The sequence below is a fragment of the Diachasma alloeum genome, unplaced genomic scaffold (assembly GCF_001412515.2).
Source record: "Diachasma alloeum isolate Michigan unplaced genomic scaffold, Dall2.0 Dall_scaffold_00285, whole genome shotgun sequence".
Taxonomy (NCBI): domain Eukaryota; kingdom Metazoa; phylum Arthropoda; class Insecta; order Hymenoptera; family Braconidae; genus Diachasma; species Diachasma alloeum.
In genome coordinates, this window is record NW_021680424.1 from 752966 (window position 1) to 769819 (window position 16854).

A 16854-nucleotide genomic window follows, 5' to 3' on the forward strand; every position below is an offset into this window, starting at 1 on the left:
ACTGTATGGGCGTTTTCGCATTCTTATCGAGGTGATTTTCATGCGTGATAGGGTGCCCGGAAACATTTCGAAACACGAAATCGACCCAAACGACTGGAGGTGGCAATTGGCTGTTCTGATTCCCCCAATTGCGCACTTATCTCGAACGATTTCGTCGAGATTTCATTTGCATGAGGTATGGATAGAGGGAAGTATTCAATCATTGTTCTCAATTGTCCTGGGATGCACATTGTAAATTTATCTTTATTACAAGAAATTACATCACTAATTTGTACATATAAAATATAAATATCATACAATTGGTTTTATACAAAGATGGTCTTACTGGATTATTAAAAAATGTTTTTTTCTTCGTTTTCATTGCAGACGGAGTATCTGGTATATCACGGCAATAATTCCGTCCCATTTTTTTTGGCAGTGCTTCAACACAATTTACATCGACAGTATTAATCGTGATTCAGATATTTCTTCAATTTTTGGTCGAGTCTTATTGTTCAAGCGATTAACAATTATAACGGAATACGATGGAATTTTTTAATGAGTTCTTGTGCATTCGATAGACTAGTGGATTTCTTTAATTAATTGGAACAAGGAGATCGGTCTAGTATTTTTTTAAATGGAGAAAAAACGAATGATTAAAATTGATTCACCCAGTAACATGTAAATAATTGATAAAATTTGAATCGTCAAATAATTCAGGGCAAAAATCAGGGCGAGGGAGTCACTCTATCTACATTTCATTAATCTCGAGTATAATTTGGGATCAGGGAGAACCAACTATCCAGTTAATATGGACAAATCTTCATCGAAGCTGTAAAATATTTCTCTACACACGTCAGTTTCTCTCAACATTGCTAACAAATACTTGTTTCTTTGCGATTTAAAATTACAATTAATTTATTTTCTCTCTCATACAACTCATCTCTCTCTAGTGAAGTACAGAGCGCTACCTCGTGCGGTAATTGCGATTTAACGATTAAAGCTACGGTAATATGTTGAATGAATCGTGCGTGGAGTACATCTGTCTCTATTTTCACTGGTTACAGCTTCGTTTATTATCCGATGATTGATATTTGGCAGTTTGTGGTGTTTTTAGGGTAATAGAACACTTAATTTCTCTCCTCATTCGTCTCTCTGTCGACAACACTGTTGAAAATTTTTTATTGAAATTTCTGGTACAATTATTGGAAATTGTTATCACATAAGAGTTTCAATGAATTTTTAAGGAATATCGTTATTGAAAATTCAACTAAGGTGAGAGATTTAATTGAATTTTCAGTTTTTTCTCCCTCAATCGAATTCACTGTCACTCTCTTGAATTTATTAGTCAACTGTCCACGAAATTTCGCTATTTTTCCAACAGTGAAGCGTCTTGCACAAGAAATATATATCAGTCTTTCCTGGTTTTCTATGGTAAATTCGATATTTTTATAGCCCATTACATTAAAATGTTGTTCGAATTGACTCTGATGACGACTTTAAAAAGTTCTCTTACTTTATTCATTGACTACTTACGTGCCTGTTTTGTTATTTTTTTCATCAGTCGGAATTATTAAGGAAAAGCTACCTCATCATTCCCATTTAATTAATTCTGGAATAATACTTTGGCAATAGCCGACAGTCTTTTAATTGGATGATTAATGAGGCGATGGGTTTAGTACGTCGGCAATGATAAGTATTGATTAATTGATGCAGATTGAACGTTTCGAGTGGATGATTTCATCGATTTAATTGAGTCCTAAGGGTAATTCTAGTCATCACGATATTCGCTTTTCCGCTTTACGGTGGGTCGGGTGGGAATCGAAACATGTCACTAGGAGGACGTGACTCTTGCAGGCTTCTACCCGCTTTTGGAGGATCGAGGTTTCTGCCTCCAGGGCCTCCAGGAAGGACGGATCGCGCCAGTCCATGCTGTCTTCAACGTGTACTGGAAGAAAAAATTATTATTCGTTAGTCCACTTGATAATTCAATTAATTACTCAATATTTATTCATCAATTTTCATTTTATCTTCACCTACATAACTGTGAATTTCAAGGAGAGGATGTCCCTTGACATTTTTGCCGAGAAATTCAGCATTTAAAAAAACATAAAACCCTTTTAAATCATTTTAATTAATCTCCTGATGAATCCTGATGAGTTTCTCACAAAGATGCGTTTATCTCGAAAACAAGTGGCTTTAAGAAAAAACTTCATAAAACCTTTTTTGTAGCTCATTAAATTCCCCACAAAAAATATTTTCTGACATTTTGCTCCAGAACAACTCGTTACCGAGATAATTCGACATTTGAAAACGCTCGAAATGTTTTTATGATCTTCATTAATGATTTGACTCACAGTCGTAGGTCCACCTGTCGTCCGGTATCGACAATCTCTTTTTGGCATTTCTGAGTTCAATTTTAAGTAGGCGCTGGCGCAGTCGTAGGCTGTTTATCCTGGACATCGTGCCACGTGGCTCCGAGCGCAGACGACCTCGTCGATCCAGTATTTCCACGTCCTCGTCTGTGTAAACGAGTATCACGGGCACCTCCAGCTGCTCCTGGTGCACGTACCCGTCCAGCTGTCCCACCGCTGAAACACCCGCACAACGTCGAAGTTAGAACACCCAGTGCGCCACCTGAGAAAAATGATTATTCTTACGGAGGGAGTAGTTGCAGAAAAAATTTCACTAGAACTCGAATTAAAATTAAAGAAATCAACAGGGGCCACGTCAGGTGTCAATTCATCTCTTATTTTTTCATTTTATTTCTTTATTTATTATTTTCATCGAGTGATCAATTGATTTTTTATTTTTATTTTTCTTATTATTTTTATTTTTTTTCTTTTATTCTCATTTTTCATTTTTTTTTGCATTTTTTAAATTTGTTAACTGATCTGGGGGCTTTACCTTGATGGTCTTGAAGAGCGCTGGTCTGTCTCGACGAATCACTGGCGATACTGCTTGTCTCACTGTCTCTGACCACACTGTCGTAACCCGAACTCTCGGCTCTGTGTCTCGAGAGTGTAGCCGGAGAAAGTTTGGCCGCCTTTGGGGTGGAATCTGCCCCTGAATCGTAACTCTCTCTGCTCAAACCGTACGACGAACCGAGACTCAGAAGTTTCCGCTGCATTCTACCCGAGGACGGCAGAGAGGACGGAATTGATAATTGCAGAGGGACATTCACTGAAAGAAACCAAGGGCTATTAGCCTCCAATTAAGCTTGGGAAGGAAAAAGATTGCCACCTCGTTATTGAAATGATAGGGAATTTCAACGATCGTTCAAGTGGTTTGTGGTGAATTATGTGAAAACACTAGTTTTTTTAAAAGAGGAATTTTTTTCGCTCAAGGGACTTGGAATCTCCGTTTATTTCGTGGAGTTTCAATCAACAATTGGATTTGATTTTTTAATCTGTGGGTCAGGAGAACTAAATTTCCTCAAAGTATTGCAAAATTTTGACTGGTATTTCAGGGAATTTCGGCATTTAATGTTTAAACTTTCATTGAAAAACCACTGGAAATGATAAATTTTATCGTTTTTTCCCCATAAATTCAATTCAATGTCAATCTGAAAATTCCACTCAACTGTCCATGAAATTGCAATTTTTTTCAATTCGTAAAATGATGATTTCTAAAAATCACGAGAATTCAATGAACAATTCCATTTTACTATCGGTATTTCAAGCCATATTTATCCCCAAAAATGCCCAACACACCTGGAACTTTCATCTCCTCTTCAATATCCGACTTTCCTGTGACAGTTCTCTCCGATCTTTCAGCAGTGGTGAACAATTTTTTCGCCTCAATGTACTCCTCCTCAGGATCAGAGCCGGAGGCTCCGTTCCCAGGTATCCTCTCGATCTCCTCTTTTAAATTCGGATTAGACGCACCATCGGGATGTCTGAGACTAGAAATATTGCACTCGCCCAGTTTTCCGCAGAACCTCCTGGGGCTCGCCAGATGAGCGACGCTACTGGGGTACCAGTAGGACGCCGTTGCTGGACGAGACATGCTCTGGCGACAGTTATCACAGATCTTCTCCTGCTCGTCCTTGCCCACTACGTACGCGGGCTCGCTGTAGATGCTACCGTGGTTGCTCGCGTTGTCGTTGAACAGGACGTCCGACAGGGAGAGGGATTGACAACGCGATGGCGGGCGGAAGACGTTTGCTGGGGGGGAAATTAATTTGTGAGGGGCGAACGATTTTTTTAAGAAGTCTTTAATTAATTAGGGGACTAGCTGTGTCACTGCCTGTGTGGTCCGGCCTCGCCCGGTCAGAATAAGATAAAACTGAATACCGGGATTTTTGAAAATCCTTAGAATAAAAAAAAACACGTCAATATTTTCGACTTTCCTAAAACGCCCGAGAATTTCTTCGAAGTTTCTACAGAATACAAGAATTCCCTCGAATTTTCTAAAAAAAAAAAAATATTCTCCAATTTTCTATAAAACCTGAGAATTCGCTCGAATTGTTTAGGAAATTAGAGAATTTTCTCCAGTTTTTCAAGAGTTTTTTTCGAATTTTCTATAAAACTGAATATTTTTTCAAATTTTTTCAAATACCGTAAAACTTCGAATTGTTCAGAACCACAAAAAATTTCCCAAAATTTTCTTCAACTTCCTGTAAACTTCATAATTTGACAGTAATTATAATTGATGAACATGGCTACCACTGTCCGAAAATATCCTCAAACTCTGTAGAAACCTCGGAAATTATCTCGAAAACTCGAGAATATTCTAGAAGTTTCTCAACGCATACCAAACTATTCCGCAATAATTTATAACCTAAAGCCGATATTGGGGACCCTAAACTACGTAATAGTAAAACAACCATCGAAATCCATTAAGTCCTTTTTTCCGTCACTCGCGGCCAAAGAATGGGCCACAGATTCAGTATATTTAAGCTCATTCAAGTAGAATGCGCTATTTCAGGGGAAATGGCCCGAGGTGGGTCAGACCTCCCTCCTAAAATATTTTTAAACATTAGACGTTCCTAAGCGTCAAACTTTTAGAATGCTCCACCTTCTCAACGACTCTACACTCGACCGTCGAATTATTCAGATGAAATGAGTGATTTCAGGGGAAATGGTCTGAGAACGGTCAGCCGTTTCGAAAGACCAAATGTTTCCCCCTCTCAAAATGACGATTGACAAATAAAAAATACAAAGAACTAATGAAAAAAACTACTTACAAGTGCCATCCCTGACACTAACAGCCGACGAGTTCTCCCTCTGATAAGTCACGGAATTGGAGACATTAGCCAGCGCCAATTTGCTCTGATAAAGCTCATGCAGCCTCGCCAGCTGATCGAATTTATGTCTCGTCTCCTGCTCAAGAAAATCCTCATGATCGAAATAAGGTCTGGGTAGTACCCCCATCCCGGCGTTAACACCCTGTTGAAACTGCGGCTTGTACCTCTCACTGTCCGACATAACCGACATAGAATCCGTGAACGTCGAGACAATAGTCAGATTCTCCTGACTGAGTATCCTCAGTGGATGTTCTTCCTGATCGCTCTCAGGCAATGGATTCTCCCCCATGCAGAACGCAATATCCTCCTCGGTGACTTGTAGACAGGAGTCCTGCATGGGCACGGGCTCGAGGTCTTCCACCTCAACAATCTCGAGGATTTCATCCTCGGACGATAATGAATGCCTCGACGGAAGGATGTCTTTGTGGGATAAATTGAGGCTTTCCATGGAAACTTCTCTACTAACTCCGTTGCTAAGTGGCTCGATGAGGGGCAGAGGGGGCGGCACAACGATCTCCTCGTCGTCGTCCTCGTCCTCCTGAGCGCTGTCGAGCCGACACTGGCCGATGCTCTCCTCCATGCCGGGACTCGCTGTAAGATCCAGTCCGGAGTCATCGTTCGACTTGATGTTCAGAAGGTTTAATTTGGCACCGTGCTTCTCAGAGCAGTCCTCCACGTCGGTGGCCCTCAAGCTGTCACTCCCCACTGTCGACAGCGAGGTGTCGTCCTCGCCGTCCTCGAAGCTTCTGAAGCCCCCCATGTCCCTGAAGATCCCGGACTTGGAGTCCTTCGCAGCTGTCGAGGTCGACGCAGCGTGCTTCGCCCTCTGGATCTGGGAGGACTGGTTCTCCACCCACTTCCTGATCATGATCTTCTTGTGATTGTCCATGAAGCCGTACCCCCCGTGCTGCGTCGACGAGTTCAATCCAGGCAGGGCTGAGGTCAGCTGCATGGGCCCGTCTATCCAAGTCTCCCTCTTGTGGTGCGCCTCCTTGAGGAGGTGCCTGGCCTCAGCGACCTTCGACTTTGATATTCTCGGGCCATCGATCCACTGCTCGTCAGACCCACCTGTCGTACCGGCCGGCAGTTTAGTGTTCGTAGGGGAGTCATTTCCCCCTTTGGATGATGAAGTGGGCACTTTCGTCGAGGACATTTTTCTCGCAGGACTGGCTTTCGGGGTGGCAGAGTGCGCCGGCGACGTCTGCTTCGACGCCGTCTGGGTTAAGCTCTTGACAGCCTTATTGGCTTTATGCGCCGGACTACGCTCCTCCGGGATTTTAGTCGGTCGCTCGGCCGCCGATCCCCGGAGAGCGCGTCCCATCGCGCAACGATTGTCACCGGAATTTAAACTTGGCAAATAGACAGGTGGATGTTCACCGTCTGTCGCGTCATCGGCGCCCGGCCCCACGTAGATAACAGTGTCGGCTGATAAATCACTCGAGGATGGGTCACACTCGCTCGTTTGTCTGGCCGCTTCTTCCCCGGAACTTCCGCCGCTGCCATTGCCCGGAGCGCCACCACTCACGAATTTTATCTTTCGTCGACGCATCCTGTGGATTCGCGAGGCTAATTGAACCGTTGTCAGGGTCTCTGTGTAGTGCTGGGCATTCGGGGAGACGTGCGCTATCATCGCTGCGTGACAGGTCAATGACCCGAGACACTCCTTCAGGAGCTGCGTCAATTTGTGCTCTTTGTAGGGCAGGTGCTTCTGCCCATTGAAGATCGCTAGTAAAATATTACCGAGTCCCGAGAGGGGTATGCCCCCTGCGGCTTTACCTCTGTCCGAGTTACCTAGGTCCATTAAGTGGAGTCTGCTTCTACCACCGGCAACTGGAAATGTTTTCAGGGAAAGAGGGAAGGTTTTCATGATTTATCGTGTTGTTGTTCATTGGGATTGATAGACGAGGACTATTCGAAACTTTTGGGAGGAAGTTTCTGGAAAATTTTGAAGATGTTTAACCTATCGAGTGGACAATTCAGTTGAGAAGAAAAATAAAATTGTAGTCAATCAGTCAATTGAATCAGTCGTGTTACTAATTATTTTTCTCATCAAATTGGAAGTGTTCAAAGTACACAAAAGGCTATTTTCACGCATTAATTTCTCATTAGGATGCCCCGATGGGGGGGTTCAAATTATTACTAATGCGTGGCGCATTAGTTCTTTCTCAAATTTCCTAGAAACTCCCCGAATTTCCTCGAAATTTCAAGAAACTTCGCGAATTACCTCGAAATGTCTAGAATTTTCTAGAATTCCGATAGATGGCGTTGCACTTAAGGACCGTTTCCCAAAATGACCCCCCATATTGAAACCACCGACGTATCCACGTCAAAAATGGAAAGCTGAAAATTTTGGACGATTGCTCACCTCCCCCCTTTCCAGCGACGCTGTACTGGTAAGTTTCTGGGAAATTTTGAGGATGTTTAACCTATCGAGTGGACAATTCAGTTGAGAAGAAAAATAAAATTGACTAATTGAATCAGTCGTGTTACTAATTATTTTTCTCATCAAATTGTCAGTGTTCAAAGTACACAAGAAGATATTTTCACGCATTAATTTCTCATTAGGATGCCCCGATGGGGGGGTTCAAATTATTACTAATGCGTGGCGCATTAGTTCTTTCTCAAATTTCCTAGAAACTCCCCGAATTTCCTCGAAATTTCAAGAAACTTCGCGAATTACCTCGAAATGTCTAGAATTTTCTAGAATTTCGATAGATGGCGTTGCACTTAAGGACCGTTTCCCAAAATGACCCCCCATATTGAAACCATCGACGTATCCACGTCAAAAATGGAAAGCTGAAAATTTTTATTTTATTTATTGCTCACCTCCCCCCTTTCCAGCGACGCTGTACTGGTACACGTGGAGGGTGTACAGCATGTGGGCATCGCTGTCTTCTCGCTGGCGACCAGCGACCGCAGCGTCCAGGTAGAAGGCTGCCCTCTCCGCGGTGGGGGCTCGGATTTCGCTGTGCTGTTGGAGGGATAGGGAGCCGAAGAATGGATCGTCTCGGAGGTAGACCGCGGGCGACTGCTCGGAATCTGAAATCATTCAAGTGCTTGATCGTTTTATGAAGAGGTATTTTACAGGGAAATCCTTGAAAGCTTTTGCTCGGGCTTTTCTCATCTTTTCGAGGCTCACTTATCTGGGTTTATTCACAACCTATATATCCCAAGAAAAACACCAGCTACATTACTTTTCAGACTGAGCGGGGGGTGAGGTCTCTGCACCATGTGTGCCCTCGGCTATGCATGAGACGCGTTTATTTCACGTGCGAACGTGAACATATAGCCTTATAAAATACGGTTAAACGTTATTTAAGGGGGATAGGAGCTTTGGCCATTTGAAATTTTATGTATGACTTGTATGAGCTGTTGTAACATTGATCCAGACGTCGCTAAGTTTATGAAGCCACGTTGGACATGGTCATTACTGCGCGCACATTTTTTTTATCGCCATTTCGATTGAAATCAGGGGTAGCATTTCCCTACCCCAATTTCGATCATTCGAAACGCGTAGAGACGATTTATCTACCCTTGTGGAGCCCCGACATTCCTAGGTGGGGTGACTTCTCTTACGGTATAGGAAACTTTCGTAACACGTTGTGGAGGGCGAATCAAATGAATGATCGGAGGATTCTTTCTTTGGATGTTAAAAAATTTTGTTTTGCATTGTTGAAAAATTTTGTTTTGCATTGCTAAAAAATTTTGCCTGAAGGTTCATTTTATTCTCTTTTCAACCCTGTGAAACCTCCCGAAGTCTTTGAAATTGAAAAAAAATTGCGGACGTCGTTAGAAAAAAAAAAACACGGCGAATACAACTCTTCCGCTATTTAATTTAATCTCAAGTTTCATTTCGTCTTCATTTGACTGAGTCCTCTCCGCACATCATCCAGTTTCTACTTTTCCCCAGCAGTTGTTACGCTTTCCCTGCAGCCACTTAAACTTACCAGCCCGGAAATACTGTCCATTCTCAGGGGCAACTTTTATGAGAGGGAAAATGGCAACAACGTACATGCACCTGGTAATTAAGGAAAAACATCCGGAGAGCACTCGCTGTCCCCACTCCTTCGTCTATGATATTACGTAAGAAAGAATTGTGAGGGCAACTTTAAGAGACTCATCGCTGAATTTAAGCCGAGTTCCGAGACAAATAATTATCGAAATCGGTAAGAATTGCGGTTCTCCCCGAGAGGAAGCGATTTCCCAGGATAACAGTTAATTACTTAATAAGCTGGAAAATTAATTGAGACGTGGTTTAATTAGTTTTGTCCCTTCAAACGTACTTTCCCTCCCTTCCACGATAGGAAAAGTCACTGGAGTCAAAGTTAAACTGCTCGGGGGCTGAATGTAACGAGTTTTTATGCCATCACTTTTTTTTTCTCATTTCAATCTCTTTCATGGAAAATTATAATTTTCCCTCTTATAAATGAAACAGGACTTTGTCAACTTTGTAATTTAATATTGGAATGGTGTGAACAATTCATTAGCGAAGTCTTTTGATAAGAGGCATCCTCCATTAGAATAATTCACAAACCGGAGAAGAAAATCAACGGAAAATTATGAGAAAAGTGAAGTAAAAATTTCAAATAAAAAATCGCCTCAAAGAAAATTTTACTATCCAATTACTCAAATAAACTGCTTGTACAGCGATTTTTCGTTGACGAAATGGATTTGTCAGAGTTTATCATGTCCCCAATGTACTAAAAGGGTAATAATGACTTTCCGTGTAAAAACAGCCATAAAATCCCGAGCCATAAAGTTTTTTTCAGGAATTACCATTGGCATAGGCGGCGAGGAGATCCTTTAATTGCTGCTGACCGGTCGTTAATTCGACACAACTGACACGAACACTAAATCTGGCACCTGTTCGTTGACGCTGTTCAGCAATTCCTCTAAATAACCACGTTATGGCGCAAGGGATTGCCCCCAGGGTGTGACCAGCTTCTGGAGTTCCCAGCATTGTATGAGATTTACCTGGAACAATAGTAAATTAATAATTCATTAACTAAACGAGTTTATCCATTCTGAAATGTCAATTATTCCCCCGTAATTTGATGAGAAAATCAGTGGAAATTGGCAATTCCACTTTGATTATCCATTGAAAATGAGGAAAAACGGAAATTAATGTGAAATTCAGGGCGTTTGGTGCTGAATATTAATGTTCAATCGATAATTCAGTCACTTGAGTGCGTTTTTTTCAGAATCCCCCAAGCACTTTCCCTCCGAATCGAGTTCTGTGGCGTGAAGTGCAATTTTTTAAAAGGGTAGAGCTGAATTATTCTCTTCAGTTACAATTTAATCCCGCGCAAACCTCCAAAATTTTTAACAACCTCTCGTCACACTAATGCTAGCACAGCATGTCCCTGACAGAATGATCTTTCCACAGTGTGCAAATGCAACTGAAATCACCAGATATGTTTCCCCAAATGCATAAAAACGTAACATGCACCACAACACATTTAGACACGTGTAATCCTACACGTAAAAGGACACGTTGCAGTTAATGGCAGTGGAATTTATTACCCCCTGTCGTTTAAATGTTCGCGATTCCACTGATGATATTTTAACGACCCAGCTTCTGTACTACCATCCACCACTGGTTCAATACAGCCTCATACGACCGTTAAATTCAGTACGAAGACGGATAAATAATTCTTTATCGGTGATAATCTCGGGAAGAAATGGGTAATCACGTTGACTACGGGAGTTGAACTTCATTTTTCTCGTCTCACGGAATAACGCGGAGGGAAACTGAGACTCAGTTTGCCTACTTTATCTCAACATTTTCGTTTTATTTCCACTTTAACGCTACTTTTCTCCTCTGTTTGTTTCATTTCCCTCGTTATTTTATTTCGCAGCCCCTCGATGAAATTCCAGATTGACATTTGCAACGAGAAATGGCGCATGTGAATCCAATAAAACTCTTGATTTAAATTTTTCTACTTATTCTAAAAAAAATGTTGGATAGATTCTGTTATTGGATCGAAGAAACATTTTTTTTATTGAGAAAATGATTTATTGATATGAATGAAAATGCAAATAAAAATAAAATTTACGTTTGAATGAACATTTTCTTCGAAAATGAAAAGAATTGTTCGGAGAAATAATCTCCTGAAGAATTGAATAATCACGTTGAAAACAGGAGTTGAACTTCATTTTTCTCGTCTCACGGAATAACGCGGAGGGAAACTGAGACTCAGTTTGCCTACTTTATCTCAACATTTTCGTTTTATTTCCACTTTAACGCTACTTTTCTCCTCTGTTTGTTTCATTTCCCTCGTTATTTTATTTCGCAGCCCCTCGATGAAATTCCAGATTGACATTTGCAACGAGAAATGGCGCATGTGAATCCAATAAAACTCTTGATTTAAATTTTTCTACTTATTCTAAAAAAAATGTTGGATAGATTCTGTTATTGGATCGAAGAAACATTTTTTTTATTGAGAAAATGATTTATTGATATGAATGAAAATGCAAATAAAAATAAAATTTACGTTTGAGTGAAAATTTTCTTCAAAAAATGAGGGGAATTGTTCCGAAGAATTGGATAATCACGTTGAAAACAGGAGTTGAACTTCATTTTTCTCATCTCACGGAATAACGGAGGGAGAAACTGAGACTGAGTTTGCTTACTTTATCTCAACAATTTTCGTTTTATTTCCATTTTAACGCTACTTTTCTCGTCTGTTTGTTTCATTTCCCTCGTTACTTTATTCCATATCTCCTCATCGCGACTCTTTTACTTGGCATCATCCGCGCTGCCTTATAATGATGAATTTGCATGCAAACTCGATATCACTACTTAAAATGTAAAACAACTTGGCTCTTCTTTGGATGTACCATGCGCCTTACGACTCAAGTCCTGAGACAGTGCCGATGCAGACCTTTGAATAAGAAATTCTCATTTTTATTTATTTAGCTGTACTTTTTTTCCCTTTCAGTTCTACATAATTGATAAGGCGTGTTTACCTAGACCAGCATGACCGAAGCAGAAGAGACAGCCGTCTGTGCCGTTTATGACTGCGTGAATCACGTCGGTCAGAGCACTCGAGCAGATTTCAGTCTGAAAATAAGAAAAACATACTTTCAAGGATTCATAATTAAATTTTTTTTCTGTGTAGACATGAAGTTTGTTTTTTTTGTCAAGCCACTGATCGATAAAATCGTAGAGCATATTTCACGGGATCAAAATGTATCGAGACATCCTGGGAGAAATCTAAGGGACGCGAAAGTTGTATGTTGGGACCAGAACAAGATTGAAATCTTTGAGAACGTGAATTGGATAGAGCTGGAGATCGAAAGGGACGTCGAGGGCGGAATGGGCGATGCAAATCTACTGTGGCTCGACAAAGTCCACGGGAGAAAGTCTAGAAATAGAGGTGAATGATTTAATCTTAATTAATAGTCATCTTTTCACATGGAAAAACATTTTTAATCGATTTTTCGCCTAGAAATAGCGGATTTCAGGGGAATAAACTGTTTGATTTAAAAATTTTGTATTTATTTCAATGGAAATATTATATTATATTATATTATAATTTGTTTTATTATATAATATAATATTCTCGTCTTATCAAAAAAATTGAAGAAATGTCCTCGAAAATAGTTGTTTCTCGTCACAAGAATTATTAATTGTTACGCATAGTCTGACGCAGAAGGTTACAGACCTATGGGTAAACATATTGCACGAGGTTAACTACCCCACAGCAGTGTCACTCCTGCACGGGTACAAGCCGATGTGACGGTTAATGAAATACGTGACCAGAGCCTCCATCATAATCTCAAACACTTGATTGTACGGTACAACGAGAACTCGGGGAAATATGGGGGATCGTGAGGAGTCGTCAAGGGCTGACGTTAACCAGTAGGTTTGTCCAAGAACCTCCTGCTCTNATTCTGTTCCAAGTTTCCTGTAAGCAAGGTATACGAGCCACTCGGTGGACCCCCACAAGGCTTTAATGAAATTTACATGGAAACCCATCGAATTCAAGTGGATCGTTTAAGGATTTTGACAGGCTCTATGTTTAATGGAAATTCGGGACATGAATTGGGGGGTGTTCATCAATATTTCAGGGTTAAAGGGCATGTGGACTTTTTAAAATTCCGTTTGATAAATTAAACTCGATGGAAAGCAGTAAAAGTTAAAATGTAATGAAATAGATTTTCTTAAATCAGTGATATCTCCTGAACGAACGACGCAATTTTGATAAATTAAGAGTCGTGTTCGAGCCTGAAAAAATTATTTTACAAATGATGAAAAATTCTCAAATTTTAATCTGCGGTTGTGGAGCTACTGGAGATTAAAAATATGAAATTTTAACCCTGAAGCTTTTTAGCCCTGAACAATCGGGTATCAGACGTTTCAATCACCCTTGATTACAGTCGCATTCACTACATTACTGCCCAAATAAAATGTTCGCATAAAACTTCACATAAAACTCATGGAATTCAAACAGAGCGTTGAATGATTTTGACAGGCTCTATGTTTAATTGAAATTCGGGGCATGAATTGAGAATTGTTCATCAATATTACAGGGCTAAAGGTCATATGACCTTTTCAAAATTCGGCTTGACAAATTAAACTAAAAAAAACCATTAAAAATTAAAATCCAATAAAATCGATTTTGTTAAACCATCGCTATCTCCTGAACGAACGATGCAATTTAGATAAATCGAGGCTCATTTTCAAGCCTGAAAAAATATCTTCAACATGAAAGAAAACTTCTCAAATTTCACTCTGCGGTTGTGGAGATACTGGGCATTAAAAATGGGAAATTTCAGCCCTGAAGCTTTCAGCCCTTGAAATTCCTGCCACGTACCCCCGAACCATCTCTGAGCCCTGAAAAATCGGGTATCAGACGTTTCAGTTACCCCTGAATACCGTCTCATTCATTTCGTCATGCCCGAATTAAAATGTTCACCTCGGATGTGACGAGGATCCCCTGGATTTCCAGCCGTTGTCGCCTCCATGTGATCTCAAGGAATTAGACTTACAGAGCGCGTCTTGAGTAAAGCAATATTGGCTCAACGTACTGAATACATGATGGAGGGCTCCGCAGACTTCGACCTTTTACCGTGAATGTGTCGTGTTTGTATGTATCGTCATGTTGCTTTGCGATACGCGGCTTTGAAAGGCTAGTTTCTGGGGAGTGAATGGAAAAGCTGGGTTGGCGGATGCTGGAATAATGTTTTCATCTTCGTGAAATGTCACATACCGCACACTCACAACTGTCTATCATTCTCCACTAGAAATCAATTATTATTACTACATCACATCAATTTTCTTTGATTTTATTCATCTCATTCTATCAAAAAAACAATTCAGTAGCGAAGTGCTAAACCGGTTTAAGTCGATTTTGACTATTGACCAGTTTTTACTGAATATCACGGAATCGAAGGGAGAGAGCTAAATTTTTGTCAAAACCTTTTTTGCAGCACTCAATTTGCTCTAGAAAAAAGGTTATTACGAAAATTTCATGATCTCCGTTAAATTCAGAGATATTCTTCACAAACTCGACTAAGAGATAAGTCGACTTAAACCGTTTTACCACTTCGCCACTTCTGAATTGAATTGAAAAATTAATTTAAACATGTTCACACTATCATTACTGTCCTTATTTTACAGAAAAAAAAATTCTGTATAAAATGGAGAGCCTTCTCCATCAAGAAATTCTCCTCATATTTTTTAAACATGAGAATAGTTCATAAATTTAAAAAGACCCGTTAGATACCAATGCATACACCATCCTGATGTATTCACTTTTGCATACTGATGGTCGATATCAAGTGTGTATAGATGCATGTGAACGATTGCTGTGGGATGCTATTGCGATAAAAATCTTATCGAGTGCAAACAGCTCACAGTAATGGGGCGTACGTCACCATGGGGACGGGCTTTGCCTCGTCCAGTGTTTGAAATTCTAAAACTCGATCAGTCTCGTTTTCACGGTTGTGTATAACCATCGGTGTAATACGGCACAAATGTATCACCCAATCGTGCTGTAAAATGCTGGCGTATTTATCACGACTAAAAGGTTTTTAAAATTTTAAATGGATGATTGTGGGAGCGCGCAGTTGGAGTGAAAAATATGGATTCAGCGTTTTTCATATTTTACGGGGATATTTTCATTATGAGGGAGATTTCGGGGGCTACGGGGACTCTCTCTCTCTCTCATCCCTTGAAATAACGCAATCTTTATTCCACTTAACCATCGGCTTTTGGAATGAAACCAGATAAACCCGTCGATACCGCACGAGTGAGATTGGATTTAACCGTGGAGTTTCGTCAACGTACACAACTTCCACCACTTCACCGACGGATTTGCCAAATGCTTTTTTGATCCTAAACCCCCCGCCCATTCAGAACGAAAATCCCCCGCGTGGGAGAGGAGTACACTTGGTCCCCAGGCGCCAATGAGGCCAATCTCCTGTGTAAATCGCGACATATTTCACGACACCACGGAGGGAGAATGCAGGGGGGAGGGCAGGGAGAACAGCCACTGAAAATGTACCCCAGGTTGAACTCTTATACGGGGGTGAAAAGTTTCTAGCCTGTTATTCTTCAGAATTATCCTGATTTCTTGAGGTATATTTGATTTTTCTGCATATTTCATTTTTTGGGGGAAGGAGCTTTTAATGCTGAAGATTTGGGGGGGGGGGGGGNGGGGGGGGGGGGGGATTTCCCGTGCTGTTGTCGGAAAATTTTATCAGAAGGTAGTTTTTGGAGTTTAGGTAAATTTTAAACGGTAAATTTTAGGTAAATACATTCTTCCATTTTCTCATTAATTGAAAATTCATGTGAGTTGGGGAATTCTCGTCTATCTGGTGCTGAAAAATTTGGAATTTCATTCAATTTCCAACGAATTCTGGAACTAAACAAATTACCAGTCACTATTGACTAGAAATTATCCCGCAAACGCATAATAAATCAATAGCAACCCAAAAAAATTATGATCATCACACATCACACATTTTTAACGATCCCTCATTTACTCAAAATTTTCATTGATTTTGTTATTGAAAAATCAGTCGAATTCTGCAGTATTGAATGGAATCGCAAGTTTCAGGTCCACACGATACTGATAATTATTAAATAATTAGCAAATTCAAGCGGCAATTTCCCCGAATTTTCTGTTAATAAAAAAAAATTTCCCCAAATTTTCAATCGACTGAAAATTCTATTGAATGTGATGTGCGATGTTGAAAATTCTAGATGTCATTGAAGTATTGTTAATTCAACATAGAAACCCCTTCAAGTACAACTATAATTTAATTTTCAAAATTTCCTAACACCACATCTGCGAATGAAAAATAAACAAGAAATCCTCCTCCCCCCACATCACTAAAAATTCAATTAGCCGACGGCGCATTCCCCCAGATGTGCATCGACTATCCTCCACCCGTCCCTCAAACAGCCCGTAAACATTCACAATGAAGGTCTCGCCGGGTTCAATCAGCATTTGGCAGTGGAGCAAATGAGCAATAGATCCGCAGAGTGCAGTACGAGACGACAGAGGGGGCCAAATGCATTGTGTCAAGGAGTCCCTTGCCAACACCATCGAAATCCATGAAATGCACCTCTTCCCACTTGCATAACCGTAGGGCGTACGGGGGGGGGGGAGAGGAGG

At 40.6% G+C, this 16854-nt stretch overlaps 1 protein-coding gene across 3 annotated transcripts in view; it reads right to left on the reverse strand.

The window, feature by feature from the left end:
* Positions 1 to 1210: 1210 nt before the first annotated feature.
* LOC107038631 (kinesin-like protein CG14535) overlaps positions 1211 to 16854 on the reverse strand; it is a 177741-nt gene continuing 162097 nt past the window's right edge. For 2 of the 3 annotated variants that reach the window (XM_029126143.1, XM_015257847.1), the window contains exons 8-15: positions 12197 to 12290; positions 10004 to 10201; positions 8054 to 8266; positions 5168 to 7057; positions 3693 to 4145; positions 2887 to 3162; positions 2337 to 2570; positions 1211 to 1927 (exon numbers count right to left, since the gene is read on the reverse strand). In XM_029126143.1, the coding sequence (XP_028981976.1) occupies positions 1758 to 1927; positions 2337 to 2570; positions 2887 to 3162; positions 3693 to 4145; positions 5168 to 7057; positions 8054 to 8266; positions 10004 to 10201; positions 12197 to 12290 (3528 nt within the window). In that variant the 3' untranslated portion in view covers positions 1211 to 1757. Of the gene's footprint in view, positions 1928 to 2336; positions 2617 to 2886; positions 3163 to 3692; positions 4146 to 5167; positions 7058 to 8053; positions 8267 to 10003; positions 10202 to 12196; positions 12291 to 16854 lie in introns of all 3 variants that reach the window. The other variant, XR_001460906.1, reaches the window with a different exon arrangement.